The sequence below is a fragment of the Indicator indicator genome, chromosome 18 (assembly GCF_027791375.1).
Source record: "Indicator indicator isolate 239-I01 chromosome 18, UM_Iind_1.1, whole genome shotgun sequence".
Classification (NCBI taxonomy): Eukaryota; Metazoa; Chordata; class Aves; order Piciformes; family Indicatoridae; genus Indicator; species Indicator indicator.
This window is the reverse complement of record NC_072027.1, coordinates 17,017,443-17,044,833: the sequence shown is the minus strand read 5'-3', so window position 1 is coordinate 17,044,833 and position 27,391 is coordinate 17,017,443. Positions and strand designations below refer to the sequence as shown.

Genomic DNA, 27,391 nt, shown 5'->3' with positions numbered 1-27,391 from the left:
CTCAGAGGAATTTGCCTGTAAGCCCAAATACTTTCAGAGCAGAGTGAATCAAAATCTACCTATAATGAGCAATGTTCCCTACTCTGGAGATACTGCTGGTCATATTAGCATGTGTAAATGTGGACAATTTAAAGCTGGAATTTCTCCTTCTCTGGAGAGATTCCAAACCCACCTGGACATTGTGATCCTGGGCAAGCTGCTATGGGTGACCTTGTTTTAGCAGGGACAGTTGGACTATATGATTTCCAGAGGTCCCTTCCAACCCCCACTGTGCTGGGATTTTGGGATTCTGTGACATGGCATTTTTTACAGTATTTAGTGACTATACAGCAAGATTAAAAAGCCAACACTGATGGTGAGGGGTTTTGCACGTTCTTCTGTTACTAAGAAAAACCACATACAGATGTGATGTGAAACTTCCATTTAAAAAGAAAATGGGATCTTTCAACAAGAAGTTCAATCTAAGTGGCAGGCATGAGTACAAAACAAATCACCCCCCTCTCCATGCTCCCTGTTGCTTTGCTTTCATTCTGGGTTTAGTTTCAAAGCCTTTGGGCCTTCTATTCTCAGTGATGATCAAGCCCGCATCGCTGTCTGCCAACTAAACTCCATTCAGACCTCATAATATATCACATAATATACACAGGATTAAGTTGTTAGCTCCCTTTTCTTTCAACTGCCATTCATCAAACAAATAGCACTTTGAGGAAGGAAACCTGTTTTCCCAGCTGCAGCACACACAATCTAGTTATCCACATTGCTGGGACTTTGCAGTTTACTGTCTCAAAAGATGACAAACTATTATGTAGAAACATTAAGTCACTTTTCCCTCAAATCAGCTGGATGCTTTGTGCTCTCCCCCAGGTACTTGCTGCAGGTGGGGAGCACTTAGGCATGTCCAGAAGACCTGAGCTGCAGTCAAACTTAAACCCCACATCCACCATGGCACTTCTTAAAGTGCATAAATCTCCCTTTTCATTCTTTCTCTTTGTGTCAGCCTCGGTCTGTTCAGCTCTGTGTAGTGATCTGCTCCTGCCAGCTGAAAGCTCTCATTTGTAGAGGTTGGTGTGAATCTAGAGAGAGAACTAAACATTAATTTTCCTTATAACACTTTGAAACATGAGCCAGCGTGTGCCCAGGTGGCCAAGGTAGCCAAGAGCATCCTGGCTGTATCAGCAACAGTGTGAGCAGCAGGAGCAGGGTTTGTGCTTCTGTACACAGCACTGGTGTGGCTGCATCTTGACTACTGGGTTCAGTTTTGGGCTCCTCACTCCAAGAAGGACATTGAGGTGCTGAAGCCTGTCCAGAGAAGGGCAACAAAGCTGGTGCAAGGTCTGGAGAATAGGTCTGTCGAGGAGTAGCTGAGGGAACTGGGGCTGTTCAGCCTGCAGAAAAGAAGGCTCAGAGGAGCCTTCATTGCTATCCACAACTCCCTCAAAGGAAGTTGGAGTTAGGTGGGGTTGGCCTCTTCTCCCTAGTAACAAGTGATAGGAGAAGAGGAAAGGGCCTCAAGTTGCACCACAGGAAGATTAAGTTGGCTATAGAAGAAACTTCTCCACTGGAAGAGTTCTCAACCACTGGAACAGGCTCCCTGGGGAGGTGGTTGAATTCCCATCCTTGGAGGGACTGAAAAGCTATGCAGATATGGTGCTGAGGGACATGGTAGTTGGATAATGGTTGGACTTGATGATTTTAAAGATATTTTCCAATCAAAACAATTCTATGATTCCATGATAATAGATCCCCTGTAATAAAACTAAGGGATTTGCCTGTAAACTCAAACACTTTCAGAGCAGAGTACATCAAAATCTACCTATAGTGAGCAATGTGTTACCCTGTTCCCTAGTCTGGAGATACTGCTGGTCATATTAGCATGGGTAAATATGGACAATTTAAAGCTGGACAATTTGCTGCTGAAGAGGTGGATGCTCTATGGGCTCATCCCTCCATAAAATGCCAGTTTAAGTTAATGCAATTTTCAACTAAATCCAGCTGACTGAGTTTGAGGTCAGAAGAAAGATAGCAAACACCTGAATATAAGTTCCACCAGGTGCAAATGTGGTCCAGAGGACAGAGGTGAATGAGAAGGCTGGAGTGTGGCCCATCTGATTCTCTCACCTGTAAAATGGTTTGGCTTCATTTTGCAAACCAGTGGGTCATATCTTCAGGCAGCATAAAGAGCCCTCAAGCAAACAAAGTGGACTACAACTGGGTAATAATCTCATATGCAGCTGGGAGTGAGGGAGCAGCCTTTGGAAACACTGTGCTCTATTTATTTAAATACCCGTGGCTATTTCATGCAACAGAAATCATTTTCTGGAGGAAGAAATTATTGAAGCGAGACTTCTATTGACAAAAGTAGTAATTAGTCTAAGAGATGCTTTGAAACATTGCTTTTAACTGGCTGGACATGGTGCTGACAGATTGCTCTCCAGTCAGGATACTTGCTGAAGCCCAGGTAATTATAAACATTCTCCCCTTGGTGCCTTCCTTTTTGCTTGCCTGTGTGATTGAATGAGTGAGCAAACCCTGAGCTCCACTCACACTCAGTATGGTCCAGTGTCTACCCATGGTGGAAGGGTTGGAACTAGATGATCTTTAAAGTCCCTTCCAACCCAAACCATTCTACAATTCTATGAATTCTATGGGTCTATGCATCTATGAATCATAGAATGGCAGAGGCTGGAGCTTACCTCTGGAGATCATCTAGTCCAACCCCTTGCTGACACAGGTTTGCTTAGATCAGGTTGCACAGGAACATGTCCAGGGGGGTTTGGAATCTCTCCAGAGAAGGAGACTCCACAACCTCCCTTGGCAGCCTGCTCCAGTGCTCCAGCACCCTCACAACAAAGAAGCTTCTCCTTAAGTTCAAAGGAAACCTCCTGTGGTCTACTTTGTACTCACTGTCCCTTGGCCACCACCAAGAAGAGTCAATCCTAATGACCTCCCCCCCTTAGATATTTACATACACTCATGCAGAGACACTTTGGTGTGTGGCTTTTCACATCTCTGTGCAAAAGAGATGAACACACAGCTTTGCTTACAGGAAGGTTTATGTGGATTGTCACACATGTCATTTACTAACCATTCACCTGAAGGATGTGGGTCTGATACAGCTCTTCATAGCCATAGGCATGACAGGTGTAATTGCCCATGTGAATAGTTGTTACCTTGGTGATGTAGAGGGAATCATCTTCTCCAAAATCCTGTATGTAACAAAAAGACAGGAAAGGTGCCTTATTAGTTAGCAAAAAATCCTTTTAAACACCCACCACATGAAGAAAGGCAACCTGCCCAGTGGTTCTGATAGCAGCACAGCTTGGGAACGCAGCTGGAATTGTGAACAGTCAGTTTTAAAGTGCAGAAATCGACATGCAGGGAGAAAATGAGCAGCAATTGGAAAGTAAAGCAAAGCAACTCATCTGAGAACATGAACTTTTGTGCTGGTTGCTAACAAGGTGCTCTCTGCACATAAAAAATAAAAGATGGCAATCTCCAGCTGTTTAATTTATGGGGGAATTTAACATCTACCTGTTAAACATAAAATGCTAACTTCTGGGAGGGTGATGGCTTCCTTTATCTAACCCAGCTCTTAGAAAATGCATTCTAACCTTCAGACTTGGTGGGAAAAAAAATGAAACTGTTTGTCACTTATCTCAGACAATATCCAAGGCAGGAGACAAGGAAGAAGACAAAAAGCTTTTTCTCAAAGAAACCTCTTTTGATCTGTAACTACTTGACAAGTATCTTCCTTCATCTTCCCACATCTGCTCTTGCATTACTTCAATTTTTGATTATAGGTGGGGAGAACAGGAGTTAGCAGAGAGCTTTTGGTACTTGAATATGCTATGCATGTGGCCTGCTTAGGAACTGATTTCAAATTGTAGTTAACAGACCCATGGCACTGATGGTGCACGAAGCAGCTTCTCTTGCTATTCTGTTAACATTCAGCCTTCTGCAGCTCCAGAATGTTTGTACTTCTATGCAAACCCAGAAGGATGCATATAAAAAAACAGTTTATGAGCTCAAAGAATGGTTTTTCTTTAATTAGCTCCATGCATGAAGCAAGCTAAACTAAGCTCCTTGCAGAAGTATGGTAAAATTCAATGTAGACTCAGGGTGGCACGTATCCAGTGCAACAAGGTGAGTTGTTCTGCTCATGAAAACCCCAAGATTTTGTTTCAGATTTCCAATGTGGAGGTAGACAGACAGGTGTGTAGGGAAAAAAAACCCCACAAAGCCATGGCTTCTGCCAGTCCTGTCCAGCAAGGCCACCAGCAGTAAAACTGGACATCCAGCACTGTAGTGCATTCAGGAGGTGAAAGCTCAGAGCCAGGGTCTTCCAGCACAACTTGATTGAACCTACCAGGGTGGATGGCAGGAAGGGAATCCACACACAGAGGTGGTGCTGCTGCTCCCTTTCCCTGCTGCATCCTGTTATCACCAACCCCCCTTCCAGCTGCTCAGAAATTACAAGCAGAAGTTGTTTGATCATAGGATGGGCTGCTTTCTAAACCAAAACCATTTGGGGCTCCTTACATCTCACATTTCCTGCCTCTTCAGGGTGCATCTGCTTTACAGTTTGAAGTTTTCCTTTCCAGCCACGACACTTTGAACATTTTCTGAAGGAAGCTGTGATACTGAAGCAGGCTGGCAATGCCAGCTGGCATCCTTCAAGAAAAGCACAAAGTAGCCCATCTCTAGCAGGATGGGATTGATCTGGCACTACTTTTGCTGGCTCTTAAAACTTCTCCAGTAACTTCTGTCTGGCACCAGAGAAATGTTATCATGCCTCTCCTCTCAGTGGCAGACCAGCACTGGCTGGAGGAAGGGAAGCTGAAGATCTTGCCTGGTTTCTAGACACGTTAAAAGGCAGATTGATATGAGAAATAGAGAGTTTACGGGCAGGACAACAACCCTTCCCGAAGCACAGACCTTGACCAGGCATAAACATAACCACCCTGGTTCTATCTGCTACTCTAAGGCATGTGCTGCCCCAGCATGCAAATCATAGAATCACAGAATGATTTTGGTGGGGAAGGACCTTAAGGATCACAGAATCACAGCATTATTGAGGCTGGAATAGACCTCTGAGATCATCAAGCCCAGCCTATGACCTAACACCACCACACTGATTACACCATTCACTAAATGCCACATCCAATCCTTCCTTAAATACCTCCAGGGACGGTGACTCCACCACCTCCCTGGGCAGTCCATTCCAGTGTCTAATTACCCTTTCCATGAGGAACTGCTTCCTAACATCCAACCTAAACCTCCCCAGGCACAGCTTCAGGCCATGCCCTCTTGTCCCATCACAAGTTGCATGGGAGAAGAGCCTGATCCCCACCTGACTACAACTTTCCTTCATGCAGTTGCAGAGTGTGATAAGGTCCCCCTTGAGTCTCCTCTTCTCCAGGCTCAACAGCCTAAGACTTCCCCTCCAGTCCCTTCACCAGGCTCCAGTGCCTCAATATCTTTCTTGAAATGAGGGGTCCAGAACTGCACACAGTGCTTGAGGTGAGGCCTCACCAGTGCTGAGTACAGGGACAGAATTACATCCCTAGTCCTGCTGGCCACACTATTCCTGATACAAGCCAAGATGCCATTGGCTTTCCTGGCACCTGGGCACACTGCTGGCTCATGTTCAGCCAGCTACCAGCCAGCACTGCCATGTCCCTCTCTGCCAGGCTGCTCTCCAGCCACTTAGTTCCAACCTCCCTAGCATGGGCAGGGCCATTTTCTACTACAGGTTGCTCAAGGCCCCATCCAATCTGACTTTGAACACTTCCAGGGTGCAAATGTATGAACAATTATAAAGAAGAAGAGTTAATCCATAGATTATACTGAAATGCATTATCTGTAATCAAAAGCAGCTCTGATAATACTGTCACCTTGGGCATCAGGCAGATTTGGCATCTACACTGTGGGATAAGGTGGTTAAGCTACCCAATACATGACAAATACCTGCTCAGAAACTCCCATGCCAAGCATTAGCCTGTTTTCTGGCCAGCTACATCTTTCCTGCCCCAAAGCACAGAGGCATGAGTAACTGCAAATGGAAAAGGTATCAACCCTGCTCAAATGATATTTGCATGAGATACAGAAAATGCTTGCAGTGGAAGGGACTTCATAACAGTTTTGAAAGTTAATCCCAAAGCAACTCAAATTGAGTTTAGATCAATAAAAGCAAGATGGTTACTTTTATGGAATGATTTACAAGAAGCTGTGGAAAAACAGGACAATAAAATCTTCTCTCTTTTAAGTATGATGCTTTCTTTAAGATATCTCAGGGAAAAAAAAATATTATGAATGCCTGGTTTGTGCTCTGTAATTGTCTTTTTATGGGCAATCTGTTTTTTTTCCAATGCATACAAATGTATTAATATAAGTAAAGCCCCTTGCAAAACCCAAACTGATGCAAGATTCTAGGATGATTCTCCTCCTCTCCAAAAGCATTTTTCTTGTAAAGAAAAGCTTATATTGGTAAAAGCATGGTTTATGACTTCTGAAAACTATTTTCTGGCTTCTAGCACTTACAGAAGAGTATCCCAGATAATTTAGGTTAACACCATATCACTTATGTCAGGCATAGAAGGAAATTATCCACCTTGTACTGAAACCTGTGCACACACAGTAAATTCACATCAGACTACAACATTTATTAGGAATGATGAGTATTGGATGTGGGAAGGAAAAAGGGATGATGACATTTAGATTCAGACTGATCCTTTTGTTGCTAGAGAAAGGATACTGAAATCTCGAACAAATGACTCTTGCTGTGTGTTTATGGCAGCTCCTGGCTTCTCCCTGTGTTTCCCTGCAGATATAATTAGGACATTAGGATTTCACAGTTACACTTTATCTATATGCCTACAGTGTTATGCACAAGCACTTTCCCTCTGTATTTTACAGGGGTGTGTTTGGAAGTGCTGTAAACCCCCAAGCCCTAGAGTATTAGGAAATGATGAGTCTTTGATTTAGAATAGAAGAGTTTAGAATAGAATCAAGAAGGTTGGAAGAGACCTCAAGGATCATCGAGTCCAACCTGTCACCCTACACCTCATGACTATCTAAACCATGGCACCAAGTGCCACGTCCAATCCCCTCTTGAACACCTCCTGGGATGGTGACTCCACCACCTCCCTGGGCAGCCCATTCCAATGGCCAACCACTCTCTCTATGAAGAACTTTCTCCTCACCTCCAGCCTAAACCTCCCCTGGCACAGCTTGAGACTGTGTCCTCTTGTTCTGGTGCTGGTTGCCTGGGAGAAGAGCCCAACCCCCTCCTGGCTACAACCTCCCTTCAGGTAGTTGTAGACAGCAATGAGGTCTCCCCTGAGCCTCCTCTTCTCCAGGCTAAACAGTCCCAGCTCCCTCAGCCTCTCCTCATAGGGCTGTGCTCAAGGCCTCTCCCCAGCCTCATTGCCCTTCTCTGGACATGCTCCAGCAATTCAACATCTTTCCTAAACTGAGGGGCCCGGAACTGGACACAGTACTCAAGGTGTGGCCTAACCAGTGCTGTGTACAGGGGTACAATAACCTCCCTGCTCCTGCTGGCCAAACTATGCCTGATGCAGGCCAGGATGCCATTGGCTCTCTTGGCCACCTGGGCACACTGCTGGCTCATGTTCAGGCGCCTGTCAACCAGTACCCCCAGGTCCCTTTCTTGATAGCTTCTAACCCTACATCTTAGACTCACACAATCCCAGCATGGTAGGGGTTGGAAGGGACCTCCATGGATCATCCAGTCCAACCCCCCTGCTAAAGTAGGGTCACCCACAGCAGCTTGCCCATGATCACAATGTCCAGCTGGGTCTGGAATCTCTCCAGGGAAAGAGAATCCACAACCTCTCTGGGCAGCCTGCTCCAGGGCTCCAGCACCCTCACACCAAGGAAGTTTCTCATCCCAGGCAAGTGTCCTGCAGCTGGGAAGCTGTCACAGGCAGGCAGTGGGCATCCTGGGATATCTGCACTGATTCCCTCCTTTGGGAGCTCTTGGGAGTTGCTTCAGTGCATGTCATGCCAAAAACATCTATCAGGCAAGTGGGAGATCTTTGAACAAAAGTTCTCAGAAACTGCTTAGTGCAGAACATTTTTAGAGACTTAAATTCTGAGCTCCATCCCTCCATCCAAACAGGCACACAACTGGAACAACTGGCAGGTGAGAGGGTGGGCTAGGAAGAGGGAACAGGAGCAATTCACAACGGAAAAGGGCAGAGGGAAACGTTTCATGTGCTTTGACTTCTTTCAGGTAGTTTTTGCTTGCAAAGCCAGGTTTCTAAATCATCATGAGCCTAAAATCAGAGGGAACCATAAACATCAGTAAAACTGATGCAAGGAGAAACTTTGTTGCTGTGAGGGTGCTGGAGCACTGGAGCAGGCTGCTCAGAGAAGTTCTGGAGTCTCCATCTCTGGAGAGATTCTAAACTTGGACTGGATTAAGGCCCCTGCCAACCTCTATCATGCTGGGATCCAGTGATTCTGCAACATAATTCTTCTCATCAACGGCCAACCATCACCTGGAAAAGGCATTTTCATTTGTCATCCCATGAAAAAGGACAAGCAACCAGAAGAGAGGCAAAAAAAGGTAACTTTTGAGACATGGTTTTCTTCATTTACCACTGAAGGTGAATTTTCTTGTGAAGAGGAAGCAGGAGAAGTGATGAAAAGTGAGGCAGAAACTTCTCTTCCCCACAAACTGATGAGCCTTGCATCAAAGTTGCCAGATAAGGACAGGGTGTTTATCACCTCTATTTTATATCATTAAAAAAATAATGTAATGCTTTTAGGAAAAAAAAAAATCCAGCCAGCTATGCTTATAATTTCCTGTAATTGATAAGGTTGACCAGCAGCAGATGATAAATTGACTTCACCAACACTTTGTCTCCTGTTTTCTCTCCCTTTTTCACATCAAAAGATCTCTGCCCTTCATGAGCTGTTTTTTTTACATCTTGCAGTTGCCCTTCAAATAAAGGACTGATTAAGTGACCTCAGAATGTGTTTTAACTTTTCCAGACTGAAATATGCACCATGTTGCATTTTAACCAGAGAAGAGCTCAATAACCTAACAAATAATAATGATAAAAAAGAAGTTGCCACCACAGCCTGCCAGCTCTAAAACATAACAAAGCAGATCCTGGAAAGCCTTTTTTTTTTGTGTGTGTTGTGTTTCCTTTCCATCACTACTGATTACTCAAGGCATTGCTCTTTCCAAAGAGCAGATTTTTCATATTTATTTATCCCATTTCTCCCTTTAATGCATTCCCTGGTCGTGCAGTCTGGAGACATCACGCTCAGAAACGTGTAAAACATTGCAGATTGCCTGTAAATCTCTTCCATGTTCTGTCTCAAGTGAAATCCAAGATGTGATAGGAACACCACAAATCTCCTGCTCTGACACCCATGGATGCATCTGATGTGAAGGGAGCCCATATTAACCTGGGGTGGTGCTGGATGGTGTGAGGCACCAGCTCCCCCCTTTTTTTACCCATTAATTAGATGATTTGGGACTAGAAAATCTGCCTTATGAAGAAAGGTTGAGAGACTTGGGGCTTTTTAGCCTGGAGAAGAGAAGACTGAGAGGTGATCTTCATAATGCATATAAATACTTAAAGTTTCAGGCACCCCAATTCAAGAGAGACAGCAAACTACTAAAGAGAGTCCAGGGGAGGCTACAAAGATGCTGAGGGGCCTGGAGCATCCCTGTGAGGAGCAAAGGCTGAGAGCTCTGGGGGTGGGGAGCCTGGAGAAGAGCAGCCCCAGAGGGGAGCTGAGCAATGCTCAGCAAGAGCTAAAGGGCCTGTGGGGGTCAAGCGGATGGGGCCAGGCTCATCTCAGTGGTGCCCAGTGACAGGACGAGGGGCAATGGGCACAAACTGGAACCCAGGAGGTTCCATCTGAAGATGAGGAATCAAAAATTCTTTGGTGTAAGGGTGCTGGAGCCCTGGAGCAGGCTTTCCATGAGAGGCTGTGGTGTCTCCTTATCTGGAGACTCTCAAAACCTGCCTGGATGCCTTCCCGTGGGACCTGCCTTCAGTGATGCTGGGGGGCAGGCCTGGATGATGTCCAGAAGTCCCTTCCTAGCCCCACTGTACAGAGATTCTGGGATTCTGTGAATGGAGAAGAAACTATTCTGGAAGAAAACACTGCCCAAGTGGTTTCTTCTCTTGGGAGAATCCTGCTGGTTGCTGGGAATTCTTCCTTAGTAACAACAACAACAACAATTTGCTGTTGCTGTTATTAATATCATTGTAATATTAACAACAATAACAATATTATCAACAGCAATAATAATACTGATAGTTGTAGTTATTGTTGTTGCTACTATTATGATTTCACTTCACTTTAGGATCCTTCTCTTTCAGCCCTTTCCACCAAGGGCAGCTGGGAGTCTTCCCCATGTAGTTGCCTACTGGCAAATCCAGTCTCAGCCCTTGGGCTAGCTGGTGTCACTGGTCAGAAAGACAACCATCATCACAATTTCATAGATACCAGCACACAAAAATGTATGAAGCAGTCCAGGTGAACAAAGCCTGCCTGGTCCTCAGAGTGGTAGAAATCTTTCTCTGGTGATATTTACAGGATTTTAAGACAAAATGTACTCAAGCATTTAATGAGATCATTATTATGCAGAATCTACAACAATGGCTATCACTTTGGAAATGATTTCTCCTCACTAATCAAATGTCTCTGCTCTTTTTTTTTTTCTTTTTTCTTTTTGTTTTACAATAGATTCATGAGTGATTCATATAAAAATAATAAAAACTAAATTAGTCATGGGCTCTTAAATCACTTTCTTTGGTGCTTTTAATAATTCATTTCCAGAGACAAGCTGAGAACTTATGCTTCATTAATATTATTTGTTCTGGGTTTTACACATCCTATCACTTTAGTGATTTACATGGAGAAAAACTCAGCCTTAAGCAAACACAACCTGATGGGGTGTTCATTTATCTTCTTTTTCTGCTCAGAGAATTCAGCACAACATTAAGACTTTGCTGGTGAGTCAAAAAATAAAAAGTTTGGGGCTTGAAAATGTGCAAATGTACTTTTTAGATGGTTGTGCAATTATAATATAGATAAAAATGGACGACTTTTGTACCCTGAGCGACTCAAGAGATAACACAACAAGGAAAATCAATGGGAGGTCTTTTGCTGGAGCTGTTGGAAAGGAAGAATTGGAATCATAGTATCACTGAATGTATCAGGATGGAAGGGACCCTCAAAGGTCATCTTGTCCAACCCCCCCTGCAGTGAGCATCCTCAACTAGAGCAGGTTGCTCACAGCCCCATCAAGTCTGATCTTGAATGTCTCCAGGGATGGGAACTCCACCACCTCTCTGGGCAACGTGTTCAGTAATTCACTACCCTCACTGTAAAGAACTTCCTCCTAATGTCCAAACTTCCTCTTAATGTCCAAGTCAAGATAACACAATAGACTGAATGAAATGTTTCCATTCCTCAATCTAAAGGACAATTCAGAGGGGCACATTGACCATGACTAAACAGGCAAGTACCTATCTTGGGAGGAAATTATATTCATAAACTCCAACTTTCCTTCTGCAGCACAGAGGGAGGTAACTGGGATTGGTCTGCAATTCAATTACCAGTTCCAGCAGCCAGAGCAGGTACAGGAGAGTACAGATGATTTCAGACCCTAATTCACCTCCTTCTCAAGTTCTTTTCTAACACATTTTGAAGTGTACCAGTGTACCTGAACACCCCACAGTAGGTGGGCTCACTCCTTTCTTCTTGCCCATTTGAGAAGATCCACACTGCATTCATAGTTCTGCTCTTCTGCTCTAACACCCAGACTGAGCACATGCAATTCATCTGCATCTAACACAGGTGGGGGTTGCACTCCAAGATCTCCAGAGGTCCTTGTCAACCTCTAACATCTTGTGATTGAATCACAGAATGGTTGGGGTCGGAAGGGACCTAGACCATCATCTCTTTCCAAGGGTAACACCTTCCTTCACAAAAACAGGCTGCTTAGGAAGATGAAGCCTTAAACCCCAGCAGCTATTTAGGACCAGGTGAACAGAGAGAAGATCTTACCAATATTTATCAATAGCTAAAGGGTAGGGGTCAACAGGATGGGGCCAGAGCTTTTTCAGTGATGCCCAGCAACAGGACAAGAGGCAACAGGCACAAACTGGACCCAGGATGTTCCACATGGGCATGAGGAAAAAAATTCTTTGCTGTGAGGGTGATGGAGGCCTGGAGCAGGCTGCCCAGAGAGGTTGTGGAATCTCCTTCTCTGTAGAGATTCCAAACCCAGCTGGACATTGTGATGCTGGGCAAGCTGCTGTGGTTGCCCCTGCTTTAGCAGATGTCCTGTCCAACCCCCACTATGCTGGGATTCTGGGATTCCATAGTATTTGTTTTCTTATGGTAATATTCCCTGTTGTCTGTGTAGGTTTTCACCACACTTCTGAAGGAATTACTGTTGTTTATAAATTTTCCTTACAAATTTATGTACATTTCTCAGGAGATAATGTCAAATCATGTGAAACAACATCCCATAAATATTGCATAAAGACATTTGACTCCATGAGGGGTTTATTCTATCTTCAAACTGAGGAATGTTTTCATAATCACATCTTTGGGAAAACAACCTGCCTGTTCCTAGGGGGCAAAAGTGTATTATTTTGAAAGATGACACATTTTAACCACTCCACTCTTTGTAGTCAGAAATCAATTTAGAGCTATCACAGTCTTACCAGTTGCAGCTACATTATAGTCATTTTCTGCATGAGAAAAGTTGAGGTGACTTTTGTAACGTGTAGCTGCCAAGGGACTTGTAATGGAGAAATAACATGGGGTAGGGTAATTTATGGATAAATAATATTTTTTGTGCTAAAAGCCATCTTAAATGTTTGGAAGAAAAATTGTTTAATTACATGTACCATTAAGATGGCTCTTTTGCAATAGCTATGTGACAACTCATTAACAGAGTCCTTCCCAGACAGGACAAGACAAATTATCACTGCGTTGCTTATGAAGGCATCTGATGAAGTGAGCAAGGAAAAATTATTAATATTTTGTTGCCAATCAAGATATCACATAAAAATTATTTAAATAACGCACTCAGACAACCAGGCTTTGCAGTAATCTCTGGCTTTTCAGCTCTGTGCAAATTTAGGATTATACAGCTTTTTGTGGACCATCTTTGTCACTTCCAGCATTAATCTGGGACACAATCAACCTTCTTACTGCGCATTTGTCACGACTTTGGAGAGAATAAAGCCATGAGTGGCTGAGAGAGCTGGGATTGTTTAGTCTGCAGAACAGAGTGCTGAAGAGAGACCTCACTGCTCTCTAACACTCCTTGAAAGGAGGTTAGAGTCAAGTGGGGGTTGGTCTCTTCTCTCAAGTAACAAGTGATTACATGATGGAATGGCCTCAAGTTGCACCAGAGGAGGTTTAGGTTAGATATTAGGAAAATTTTCTTCACTGAAGAGTGGTCAGGCATTGAAACAGGCTGCCTGGGGAGGTGGTAGAGTCACCATCCCTGGAGGTGTTCAAGAAACACATAGATGTGGTACTTCAGGACATGGTTTAGTGGTCATGGAAGTGTTGGACCTGATGATCTTAGCGGTCTTTTCCAACCTTGATGATTCTATGAAGAACTTTTCACAGGTACCTCTCCTGTGCTGCTCTCATACCTAGTTGGAAGGATTGTTTGCCTTTTTTTTTTTTTTTCCCAGAGCTGGACTTCTATTTTCATCTGATTCCCTAAATTAGCATTTAGAAGAGAAAGAGTTTAATTGAAATATAATACGAGGATTTTTCCAATCCTGTAGTTTTGTAGGTGATTACCATTGTGCCAGGAGCAGGGAGGATTTTCTGGAAGTTAAAAAGGTACAATTAATCTCCCGTTGCACTTCCAATTAGCCAAATTGCTAACCTTATTGTGAAAAGCAGAAATGCAATCGAGTTCCTGCTCGAGGCGCACAGAAAGAAAACTGAAGTAATTTAATTAACTGACTTCAAGTATATTAAGAATCACACTGCCTTCACTTTCCTGCTGTCAATGTCTTTAAATAGATTATTGGTTAATGTGAGTTTCTGCACATATGAAAAGCTGAAGCTTTGAACTGCCTGCTGCCTCCAACCCCACCCCATGCTGTGGAGACACGTGGCTGCAGGGATCTTCACACTGCACACCTCAACGTGAATGTTGATGCTCTCTCCATGCTACATACAAGCATCAAGCCCAAACACAAGTGTGCTCGTGTCTCAGGTGAACACGGCTCACACCCCACAAGACTTGAAAAACTTGTAATGAATCTAAACCAAAAGACTGGATTGAGCCCCTGAAGGCCCATCTCTTCCTCCCTGCTATGAACAAGTGCTTCACAGAACCATAGAATGGTTTGGGTTGAAAGGCACTTTTCAAGACCATCCAGTCCAACCTCCTGCAGTCTGCAGGAGCATCTGCAACTAGAGCAGGTTGCTCAGAGCCCCAAACAACTTGACCAGGAATGGTTCTAGGGATGGGGTATCTCTCACCTCTTTGGGCAACCTGCACCAGCATCTCACCACACTTACTGTGAAAATTTTCTTCCTTCTTTCCAGTCTAAATCTCCCTCTTTTAGTTTAAACCATCACCCTTTGTCCTGTCACAACAGGCTCTGCAAAAAGATCTGTCCCCAGCTTTCTGGCTGGCCCCTTTAAGCACTGAAAAGCCATCAGAAGGTCTCCCTGGGACATGTAGATGCCTGTCCTCAGTAGCCCTAGAGGAGAGACTCCTGAGCTCAAGAGTCCTACAGATTGCCTACAGTGGAAGAAGGAAAATAAAAAGATGGTAATCCCCAAACTGTGTGTCACCTCAAGTAACCAGACCAGGATACAGATGGCAGTGATACATCCAGAACATAAATAATTTAGTGTTTAATTAAAGATGAAAAAGGTGTGGAGGTGTTTATTAGATTAAAAAAACAGCTGATGAGTGCTAGTAGCATATGACAAGGTGATAGAATTCATAAAGTGACATGTGAAACATTGAAACTGAGGCAGAAACCCTGTTTTTCCTCCTTGTAAGAATCTCCTTTGTTACAGTTTCTCAGTGGTACACTAGTTCACACAGATCAAAAGGGGATGATTTTTTTTTCCCTGCTGTATTGCATGGTCCTGTCCTAAGGGGTGCTGAATCATTCAGGAGCCAGTCAGTCTGTGTGCAAGGACGTAACTCTTCTTCTTAACATTTAATAACCAATGAGAAAAGAGAATTACTTACAAGCAAACCAGAAATCCACTTAGGCCAGCACTAACTTAGGGAGGAATTGGAATTTCAGCCTGAAAATGTACTCCTCCAAAAATTCTATTTCAAATAGAAGGAGTTGCAGAGGAATCCTCAGAACCATGTGGTATATCTGTCCTTCAGGGGTGTGTTTCTACTCCAGAATCACAGAATGACTGGAAGTGACCTCTGGAGATCATCTAGTCCAATCCCCTTGCAATTTCTGGACTGGTTTTTTGTGTCCAGCTCACACACGAACTTTGATCTTTTAAGATGAAGGTGACCCTAACAAAATTTCATAAGGGCATGAGAAATATATGGAATTTTCATTATTTTTGCTGCCCCCCCCCAATATTATATGACCATTCTTGAGCCGTCAGAGTGTGTGAAAATAAAATTTCAGAAACTTGGTTCTAAGCCCACTTCAACACTGAGCCCAACAAAACTGACCCTAAAATCAGCATCTTGGAAGTACCCAAGGAGTAGAACTGCCAAAAGAAAAGGCTCTTTCTAGACTCTGGCCACACAAAGCTGTCGAATTTGCTCACTGCAGAGAAGGTGCAATTTTTACTAAGGTTAATCTGAGTCAACGAATAGAATCATAGAATCACAGGCTCATGGAATTGTGTCAGCTGGAAAAGACCTCTAAGATCGAGTCCAATGATTAACCTAACACCACCATGTTCAATAAACCAGGTCATAAAGTGCCATGTCTACACATTTCTTGAACACCACCAGGGATGGTGACTCCACCACCTCCCTGGGCAGCCTGTGCCAGTGCCTGACCACTCTTACAGGAAAGAAAATTTTCCTAATATCCAACCTAGCCCTCCCCTGGCACAATTTCAGGCCATTTCCTCTCATTCTATCACCTGATACTGGGGAGAAGAGACCAACCCCCACCTGACTCCAACCTCCTTTCAGGGAGTTGTAGAGAGCAATGAGGTCTTCCTTCAGCCTCCTCCTCTCCAGACTAAAATAGATAGAAGAATACAGAACATTTGCACAAGGTGGTTCAGGCAGCAAGCTGCCAGGTCAACCACCTGCCTGGCTCATCTGCCACACTCCTGCTACAGAAGGGGAACTGACTTTGTGCATCACAGCTTGGCAGCTTTCCCTGGATTTGTAGTTCCAGTGACCTGAAGGTCGTTATTCCAACCCTGTCTGTAAGAAATCTGGGCAGGTCCAGCAGCTTCAGGCTGGCTGTGCAATTCTGCACATCCCCATCATGCTTCCTGTGCCAGTCCGGCAGTGGGGTGCTTGCTGGTGCTGTGTCGCATTTCAATGTCATGCTCCAAATGGTAACAAAAAATGCACTTTAAAAGGGTAATGCTGGCTTTGATGGAAAGAAACAAGCATTTGGATGGTTCTAATTACTGAGTTTGTGCACACAGTCATCACCTATAGGCAATGCACACGATTTTGCAGCCAAGATAAGAGTCAACAAATCCCACACCAAGCTGCAGTGTGGATTTCTGTCCCGTGAGCAGTGATTTTCATGTGCTAATGCAGTGGAGTAAAACAAAGATAATTCACATTTCAGCAATCCTGGATGCACAACATTTTAGGGAGCACCAGTACTGACTGTAACAACCCTGAACTGAGTGCTTATCAAATTAACAGGTGCCCAACAGAAAAATGAATCGACTCTTGCTGTAGTGTAATTAAAATAAAACCTGATTTACTGTGTACTTCAGCGCAAAAAGAAATGAAATACAGACCATATTTTTGGTACACTATTTCCCACTCTCTCTGTAATTAAATGTTATTAAATCAATGAGTAAGTTTATACTATTATTCAGATATTGTCTTTACTACCAGCTATGAATCACACATCAGACCCAGTGCTGCGAATTAAAAGAGATTCATCTTCCTTCCAGTAAGGCATTGCCCCACCCTGCTGAACAGCCCCATATTTTACCCTGCTCAGAAGCAGCAGCTGAGGAATGAGAGATGAGAAGTGAAACAGGAGGAACTGAGATAAAAACCATATTATTTGATTTAGACAGAGGAGAGATTTCATTGCAAACCATAAATGTGTTGTTCCATGCTTTCAATGAACTGGTTTCTTTGTACCAGGGAAGAGATCCCTGAGGAATTAATGGTCCATAGAGCAGCTTTCTCCTGAGTTCCCAATATTCCAAATACCTTGCTCTCAGTTGCAGGGATGTTGCTTGGCTTTTCCTCCTGAGACATACCCACAGAAACCCAAAATATCACACCAGCTTCCAGTTTTCCCTGATAATAAGGCAGAAGTTTTTCCCTTCAAACCATCACCTGTTAAATGAAGTCATATTTGGTGCCCTCAAAAGAAAATGGCATGAGTAATTCAGGACTTACATTGATGTCTTCCAAGTCAAGGAAGTTGAGGATGACTCCGTTGCGCTTCCAGATGATGGGAGGTCGCAGTGCCCCACGGATGCTGCACGTCAGGACGGTGCTGAGGCCAACGGTGATGGTGGTAACACTGATCTTCTGCTCCTCAGGCAGGCTCAGCTGAACCACCTCTGCAAAAGGCAACAACACAGGAATAAACCCAAATACTACAGAAGGAAGCTGTTCCTCTTCTCCTCATTCTCCTTTCTTCCTCATTGCAGGAATAACTCTGAAGGATCAATGCTGATCAATACTCATCCCATGATCAGTCTTTTTTCAGTGGTGCCCAGCGACAGGGCAAGAGTTAAGGGGCACAAACTTGAACACAAGAAGTTCCATCTAAACATGAGGAGGAACTTCTTTACGTTGAGGGTCGCAGAGCACTGGAACAGGCTGCCCAGAGAGGTTGTGGAGTCTGCCTCTCTGGAGACCTTCAAAACCTGCCTGCACGCAGTCCTGTGCGACTTGCTCTGGGTGAACCTGCTCTGGCACGGGTGCTGGATCAGAGGATGCAGAGGCCCCTTCCAAACCCTAACATGCTGTGATCCTGACCAGGACATGGGTTACCTGTGCTATAAAACCTCCCTAAACAATAAAGTAAGAGACACAGACATAGGATCAGCCACAATCAAATTTGCTGCATCATTTCCTGAGGGATCTAGCAGTAGTTGTGGCATGAGAAGAATAGAATGGGTCCTCTGGCAAGCAATAGTTAAGTCGACAAAGCAGTCAGCAGCAGAAGGACAAGTAAAAGCTCTCCCTGCTTGACACCATCTGGGTTTATTTCTCTAGAGGATTCCTGACAAGGTCCTTTGAAAAGACACAAGAATGAGTCAGGTTCTTTCCTGGATAAAGCAAAATTAAGTTAAGACTGCTCTCGCTGAAATATAAATAAACTCAATTTTAAGTTGTCCCAATAGTGGAAGTCACCAAGCATGAAAATTCCTTTATGAAATGCAGCTACATACAGCATCAAAGATAGAGGTGTTGTAACAAGGACTGAGAGTCTTCTCATATTCTATTTAAACAGGAAAAAAAATCAGTTATTTTGAGTTAAATGTACCCCACAGAAGAAACACCTGAGGCAGCAGTCCTTACTGAAAACCACACCACCATCTCCCTGAATCCACACCACCATGGCCTGAAATGGCCTCAAGCTACATGAGAGGAGGTTTAGCTTGGATACTAAGAAAAATTTCTTTGCTGCAAGAGTGGTCAGGCATTAGAACAGCCTGCTCAGGGGAGGTGGTGGAGTCACCATCCCTGGAGATGTTCAAGAAATGTGTGGTCAGGGCATTTTAGGACATAGTTTAATGGGAATGGTGGTGTTAGGTTGATGTTTGGACCTGATGATCATCTTAGAGGTCTTTCCAACTGAAACAATCCTATGAGTCTATGTTTTCTTCTCTATGTTCCTTCTGGCCAGTGCCCACAGGATGTTGTGTGTGTATCTCACCACGTGTGGCCACACAGACAGGTAGGACATTTGATACCAGCATTACCAGGTGTGCAGCTTGTCATGATGAAGTGCTTCAGCAGCAGTGAGCCAGTGACAGGGCAATCAGGCCACGCTGCCAAAGCTGCTGCATTCACCATGGCATCATTCACATGATGGGTTTTGCTCACTCTCAGTCCCAGGCTCTGCAGCAAGAAAGCTCTGAGACTGTTACCTCTAAATGCTGAAAACTGCTCTGTCAAGGTAATGGCCCTTTGAGACCAATGTTCACAGCACTAGGGTCTTACATTGTGTCAAACACCTCCAAACATGGACTGGGGAATCATAGAATCATAAAGGTTGGAAGAGACCTCAAAGATCATCAAGTCCAACCTGTCACCCTACACCTCATGACTATCTAAACCATGGCACCAAGTGCCACGTCCAATCCCCTCTTGAACACCTCCAGGGATGGTGACTCCACCACCTCCCTGGGCAGCCCATTCCAATGGCCAACCACTCTCTCTGTGAAGAACTTTCTCCTCACCTCCAGCCTAAACCTCCCCTGGCACAGCTTGAGACTGTGTCCCCTTGTTCTGCTGCTGGTTGCCTGGGAGAAGAGACCAACCCCCTCCTGGCTACAACCTCCCTTCAGGCAGTTGTAGACAGCAATGAGGTCTCCCCTGAGCCTCCTCTTCTCCAGGCTAAACAGTCCCAGCTCCCTCAGCCTCTCCTCATAGGGCTTGTGCTCAAGGCCTCTCACCAGCCTCGTTGCCCTTTTCTGGCCATGCTCCAGCAATTCAACATCTTTCCTAAACTGAGGGGCCCAGAACTGGACAATGAATGAAACTGGAAATAAAACATCCTCTCCTGGCCCCAATCCCCCTCCTTCCCCATCACCACTGGAATTAACTGAGGTGCTAGAACATGTCCAAAAAAAGGACAAGGAAGCTGGTGAAGGGTCTGGAAAACAGCTGTTGTGAGGAGCAGCTGAGGGACTGGGGTTATTCAGCCTGCAGAAAAGGAGGCTGAGGGGAGACCTGGCTCTCTACAACTCCCTGAAAGGAGGTTGGAGCCAGGTGGGGGTTGGTCTCTTCTCCCAAGAAAATGTGATAGGACAATAGGAAACAGCCTCAGGTAGCACCAGGGGAGGTTTAGGTTGGACATGAGGAACAATTTCTTCCCCAAAAGGGCTGTCAAGGCCTGAAAGAGGCTGCCCAGGGCAGCGGTGGAGTCTCCATTCCTGGAGGGAATGAAAAGCTGTGTAGATGTGGTGCTGAGGGACACGGCTTAGTGGTGACCTGGTAGTGCTGGGTTAATGGTTGGACTTGATGATCTTAAAGGACTCTTCCAACAAAAACAATTCTCTGCCTGCTGGAGGATACCAGACATGACCACTCAGGACCAGTGGCCCATAGGAGTCCCATCCCACCATCCTCATCCAGCTGCCTGAGCATGGAACCAGCACCCAGGGGCTAACAGAGTTATTTTCTGCATAACAGAGAGCTCCTTTTAATGAATATAATATTTGGAGCACACTTGACAGGAAGAAGAACTGATAATTACAATAATTTGTAGCATGGAGCAGGGCTAATGAGGACATCTTTTCTTGAGGAGAAATGAAACAGAGTCATACATTTATGAGAGATTTGTTGTGGGTTTTGCTTTTTTTTTTCATCTTTCTGTTGTTTTTCTTAATTCCTTCTGCTGTTCCTCACACTGTCTTCAGTTCTCTGGCTCATGCTGGGCTCCCATTTTTTTTTTGAGTGTTTTGTTGCAGGCTTCCTACCCATCTTCCCAAGGACAGCTAAAGAGGTTTTGGTTTTAACCTTGCATAGCTGCCAGTCATGGATGTACAACATCAGGCCAAGACAAGAGTTTTTATACTAAAGCATGTAATTAGTGCAGACCACCTTAAATGCTCACTCTCCACTCTGCCCCAGTGAGGTCATATCTGGAGTATTGGGTCCACTTTTGGGCTTCCTAGTTCAAGAAAGACAGGGAACTACTGGAGGTTGTCCAAGAGAGCCTATGAAGATGCTGAGGGGCCTGGAGCACCTCTGTGAGCAGGAAAGCCTGAGAGCCCTGAGGCTGTTGAGCCTGGAGAAGAACAGCCTGAGAGGGCATCTGAACAATGCTCAGCAAGAGCTAAAGGGATGAGACCAAACTCTTGACGGTTGACAGGACAAGCGGCAATGGGCACAAACTAGAACCCTGGAGGTTCCACCTGAAGAAAAACCTCTGTGGAGTGAGGGTGCTGGAGCCCTAGAGCAGGCTACCCAGAGAGGTTGTGGAGTCTCCTTCTCTGGAGAGATTCTAAATCCACCTGGACATTGTGATCCTGGGCAAGCTGCCCCTGCTTTAGCAGGGAGGTTGGACTGGATGGCTGCCAGAGGTCCCTTCCAAATCCTACCATTCTGGGATTCTGTGAACACAGTTCTGAGTGTTTCTATGAAGTATATTTGAGGGCATTTTATTAACATCTAAAAGTCTTTTTACTAGTACAGGATTATTTTGTGGCTTTAGCTATTGCTATATTGTTACCAATAGAAAAGATTTCCTCACACAACCAGATGCATTGAGGAGGAGACAGAAACTCCCTAAAAGGATGCAAGGCCTGGGCTTAAAAAAAAAAAATCTTATAAATCCCTCAAAATCTTGCAGCTTAGACACAGTGATGCTACTTGGATTATATGTCCAAATTAATGAAGTCACCAGAATGTTTCTTGTGTACAGCCTCTATATTCAGTACTGAACCCTTCTCACTCGAGTTCTAAAAAGCTTGAGGAGATAAAAGGATTTTTACCACCCATGTAAAACTGAACAGAACAAATGGATAATACTCAAAGTGCACTCACTCCCAGAGCACAGCCTGCAAATGGAATCTGGTCCTAAAATTGAGCAATTTGGTGTTCATTTGGAAATTCTACAGGATGAGGTATGCAAAGCAACTTTCTATATTCGGTAGACTCAAGGAGTATCAGTCCTGGCTGATTGTATTTATCAAGTCATGTCAAACCTGGGACTCTTCTTGGGATTTCAGTGGAAAGATGACCTCTAGAGGTTCCTTCTAACCCAGTGTATTCTGTCAGTCTATGGTCCTATGATTCTTATGAATGGGATTCCTATGAATGGGATGCTGTCATTGTTGACTGAACTTGAAGCTGTTCAAGATGGGGGGCAAAGCTCCCATCAAGCGTACATTAGGTGTAACCATCGCCTTTAAGGAAGAATGGGGAGAGCTGTGTTGCTTTCTATCAGAGGTCCAGGAGTGGAATCATAGAATGCATTGAGTTGGAAGGCACTTTCAAGGTCATGTAGTCCAATCCTCCTGTAGTATGCAGGGACATCTGCAACTACATCAGGTTGTGCAGAGCCCCATTGAGCCTGACCTTGAATATCTCCAGGGATGGGGCCTCCATCACCTTCCCAGGCAACCTCTTTCACCTTCACAGTGAAGAACTTCTTCCTAATGTCCACAGTAATCTTTCATCAGCTACTGCACCAAATACAAACATGATCAAGCTCAGGACTGACTTTGGAAACCCTCCTTTCATGATGGGTGCTCCAGAAAACTGTGTGTCCCTTCAAGCCCATCTCCTCCATCCAGAGGTGAGGGGTCACTTCCTGTGTGCAATGCTTGGTGCCAGGAGGGTCTTGAGGGAAAGGATCTTTCTGCCCTGTGTCTCCCATCTTTTGTCTCTGCTGGTACATTCAGTCCAAGAGAGATCTGTGGGCCCTCGGTGACGCCGGTGTAGCCTTTCTGATGTTCTTACATTGAACTGCTTGCAATGCCAGGTCCCGCGGGCACACATTTGAGAATGTGAAGTCTGACTAATTCCTTCTCTTGTTAAAAATGTCAAGATCTTGTTGAACATTTTCCTCAGCCCCTCTGCTCCCATTTTCTCTTCTGAAGGCACTGAGCTGGCGTTGCTCTGCACCTTTGCAGGCTGTGAATACTAATACCAGCAGGTATTACTTGTTGTGCTGGTTTATCATGGAAATCTTCTCCTCTGCTGTCATTTGCAGCCTGCCAAAGGCAATCATAATTTCCCAGTGAAGACATGTATAATTGAGGTCATTACAGGGAGCAACCTGGAATGAGCATCTATGGAGAAAACCTCATTGATTTAGCACTGTGTGGAGATAATTTACATAGTAAATGTCGCTTGCCTGCCTGCCTTTGCTCATGCTACACTACCTACAGAAACAGATTTCACACTTTTTTAAAGGGCTTAATATCATTAATTAGATCTTTTCCCTTCAATCTAAAGAAAACATACTTTGCAGTATATTGTTGTTGCCACCCTTAATCATGGTTACATTTCTTCATGGATATCTTGCCTTGCTAAAACAGAGTATGGAGCAACTGGCTGTATTGCTTAAGGTTCTGCTTAGGGGATGAGGCAATACCTTTTTAATCATAGAATTATAGGTTACGGTTGGAAGAGAGCTTTAAGAACATCCAGTCCAGCACTGCCAGGTCACCACTAAACCATGGCCCTCAGCACCTCATCTACATAGCTTTGAAACCCCTCTAGGGATGGGGACTCCACCACTGCCCTGGGCCTCCTCTTCCAGGGTTTGACTTTTAAGGGAAGAAATTGTTCCTCATGTCCAAACTAAACCTCCCCTGAGGGCATCTCCCTGTAACTTGGTCTCTGTGGGGAGGCACTGAATCCAAATGTGGCCCTGGTTGAAGCAATGGGAGGATGACTTTCAAAGAAAGTCCAAAGCATGTGGGTTCTTGTCCTTAAATGAATGCTCCAAGGACTATTCATCACCCAGGCCTCAAAGACTATTCTTCACCCAACCCAAGGACTGTTCACCACCTAGCCCCACCCATCACCCACCTCCAAAGACTATTCATCATCCAGCCCCAGAGCTCCATTTTCTGAACACCAACTCAGAATTACAGGGAAGTCAGTCATGCTATTAAAAATGTTTATGTTATTAATTAACAACATTAGAGCTCTTAATGAACATGATTAAAACTGTTCACAATTAATTAACTCACAGTATTCCTACAGCTCCCACATCAGCTCAGAGCAGGATATTGGGAGGCTTCTGGCTTCATAACCTATGAAAAACACCATCAAGAGCTGGCTCTGCCTCTGTCCACCTTTGGTGTCACCCACTGCTGCCCAGCTGGCCTCCATGGGACATCTTAGGAGTCTGGTGTCCCTCAAAGAGAGGTACCACAATGTAGCATTCCTCTAAGGCTTGTAAGCTTAATTAATGTGAATAATAAAATTATTTTTAAAGCTAGGTAGAAATGTTCATCTCTCAGCTTTATTTTGTGACTGCAATAATTCAAGTTCTTAATGTAATTTATAAATCCTCAGGACCTTGAGCATGCTACTGCAGGAAATATTTTATTGTAAATTCCCTACTAAATTAATAATGCTGTTTTCTAAGTCATAAAAAGGCATAATGATATTTCTAGCAGTATGAAAGAATTTAGGACCTCAAGTCCTCTCCTGTCATTACTCTTGAAGGCCACAGGCTATGACTCCCTGAGGTAGGTCCCAACCTTGCAGTGAAAGCAGCTATTAAAATAACTAAAAATTTTAATGCCTTTTCTTCAGCATCTGAGACATTTTGTGCCCTCATAAGATACTATCACTGCTACACCACTACACAGGTCAGGTTGGAAGGGACCTTCATGGATCACCTAGCCCAACTCCCTGCCATGGGGCAGGCACATCTTTGACTACATCAGGTTGTTCAAAGTTGTTGATTACTTTGATCATGAGGATACACAGAATAAATCAAAGCTTAACTTGAAGGGAAAAAACCCAAACAACCTCATGTCAGAGTCTGATCCAGCATCTAAGTAAGAGGGATTAGGACTTCAAATGCAGACTGAGTTGCCCTTCATCCTGTAAACACCTCAGGACTCTCCTGAACTCCCTGGAAGAGTGAAGAATTGCCCTCAGGGAGGGTATTCTATAATGAGTGTCCTTCCCAGCTGCTGGATTTGAGAGCAGCCAAGGGCATTTCTTTCATCTCTGTGAGGATGGAATGAGATCTCAGCTTCAGAGCTCTGAAGGCTGGTACCACCTCAAAGCTGGTGCCTCAATCCTCTCCAGAGCCTGCACAGCATCCTGGGTCACCATGCTTGTCTTGGCCATGGTGTGGGGTGATTTAGTCCCAGGGAAGACCAATTCCTCACACTGACTATAGAGAAACTGCAGGTGAGTAGCTCCAACAGAGCCACCTGCATGGAAAACTCCACATCTGGCAAAACAAACTCTGCTCAAACAGCTGCTTAGATTTTTAGCTAAATTATGCATAAATTTCATTCAAAAATAATGCAAGAAGAGGAGCCCAGGTTTTCTGTATGAATTTGTCTCAGGAACATTCACATAACTCATAGAGTTGCTAAAAATCGCTTTTATTGACTTTTAACCAAAGGCCTCTTCTTTATGTACTGGAGTGTAAAGATCAATGCCTTGTCTGTTTCGTTTTGTTTGTTTTTAAAGAAAACAAGCAACTTTTTCCATCACAAAATCCCATCACTGCCCTCCTGTTACTAATCAGGAGAACATTTAGTTTGTGCAGAAAGGGATAATTCATTCATTCTTGGAAGTACATGAATAAATATAAGTTGTTCAGTGCTTAATTATCTAATCTCCTGAGGGTGATAAGTGATGGATTCATTATGTAAATAGGCATAAGTAGTCTATTTGAGAGAATAGTTTACATAAATGCTTTTGTTTTTGAAATTCCTATTTCCCACAGATTGAGAGCAATGTTGATATGATTCATTTTTGATACAATATTCCCATGTTGTGGCAACAGTGTCCTGCTTGCATTATGACAGCCACACATTTCCCCACACAACTTACACGTTTGAACAGTAAAATTTTTAATGGTCTAATTGGCTTTTCTAATTACTACTGGCAGTCATGCCAGTTAAACATGGGACTCAGAAGATCTGTCTCTCTTAAGAAGAGTCAAAACTGTACTCCCATTATCACAGAATCCCAAAATCTCAGCAAGGTGGGGCTGGAAGGGAGCTCTGAAGATCATCCAGTCCAAATCCTCTGCCAAAGCAGGGTCACCCACAGCAGCTTGCCCAGGAGCACAATGGCAATAGTTTGGAATCTCTCCAGAGAAGAAGACTCCACAACTTCTCTGGGCAGCCTGCTCCAGGGCTTCAGCAACCTCACACCAAAGAAGTTTCTCTTTATCCTCAACTGGATTCCAGTTTGTGCCCTTTGCCCCTTCTCCTGTCACTGGGCACCACTGACAGGAGTCTGGCCCCATCCTCTTTTCTTCCATCTTTTAGCTCTTGCTGAGCATTGATCAGATCCCTTCTCAGGCTGCCTTCTCCAGGCTAAACAGCTCTCAGCTTTCCTCCTCGCAGAGATGCTCCACGCCCTTCAGCATCTTTGCAGCCTCTCTTGGACTCTCTCCAGTAGTTCCTTGCATCTCTTCAACTGGGGAGCCCAGAAATGGTCCCAGTACACCAGATATGGCCTCACTAGGGCAGAGTAGAGGGGAAGGACAACCTCCCTTGACCTGTTGGCTAGACTGTTCTTCATGCACCCCAGGAGACAACTAGTCTTCTTGGCACCAGAGCATATTGCTGCCTTGTGGTGAACTTGTCCACCAGCACTCCCAGAGCTGCTTTCCAGCAGGTCATCCCCACGCCTGTACTAGGGCAGGGGTTACTCCTTCTCCTCCCCAGGTGCAGGACTCTATACTTGCCCTGGTTGAACTTGATGAGGTTCCCCAGTGCCCAACTGTCCAGGCTGTCCAGGTCAATGCACACTCCATGGATACTACACATACACACACTATACTACAGCACTATACTACAGTGTACGTACTTTTCAAACAGCTATGGGGGTATTAAAGTCTCTTACTGAACACACAGATGGGGTTTTGGGACAGATGTGAGGTGTTACAGCTGCTCCCTGTGTTTCCCACTCCCTATCCTATTGGAATGGAAAGAATTAGTTGTTCCACTGCCACAAAAGCAACGGTTGTCTCTTCTAAAAGGTTTCTTTCAGCATTTCTAGGACTTCAAAAGTTTTTCTGAAGGAAAATTCCTTAGCTTTGAAATGAAGAACTCTTCAGCATGGTTCTTTCAAAGCAATGAAACTTTGAAGAACTGTATTTCAAGTACTATATTTCAGAGTTTCTGAAGCCCCAAAATCCATATGAAACCCTAAACTATTTTTTTTTTTTTTTGGTAACTCCTGTAAGTTACATGAGCTGAAGTGATTTATACCTGATTTAAGGCAGAAAAAGATAGCTTCTGGTAGAGGCTCTGGCATGCCAAGTTTCTCCCTGGAGTGAATTTTTATGGCTGCTCTATAAAC

General features: G+C 44.3%; 1 protein-coding gene across 2 annotated transcripts in view; it reads right to left on the bottom strand.

Annotated features, from left to right (window-relative positions):
- Nucleotides 1-27,391, bottom strand: part of LOC128973008 (follistatin-related protein 4-like) — a 266,784-nt gene that overhangs the window by 27,951 nt on the left and 211,442 nt on the right. For both annotated transcript variants that reach the window (XM_054389163.1, XM_054389162.1), the window contains 2 exons: nt 17,588-17,754; nt 3,086-3,206 (listed from right to left, as the gene is read on the bottom strand). In XM_054389163.1, coding sequence (XP_054245138.1) covers nt 3,086-3,206; nt 17,588-17,754 — 288 coding nt within the window. The remainder of the gene's footprint in view (nt 1-3,085; nt 3,207-17,587; nt 17,755-27,391) is intronic.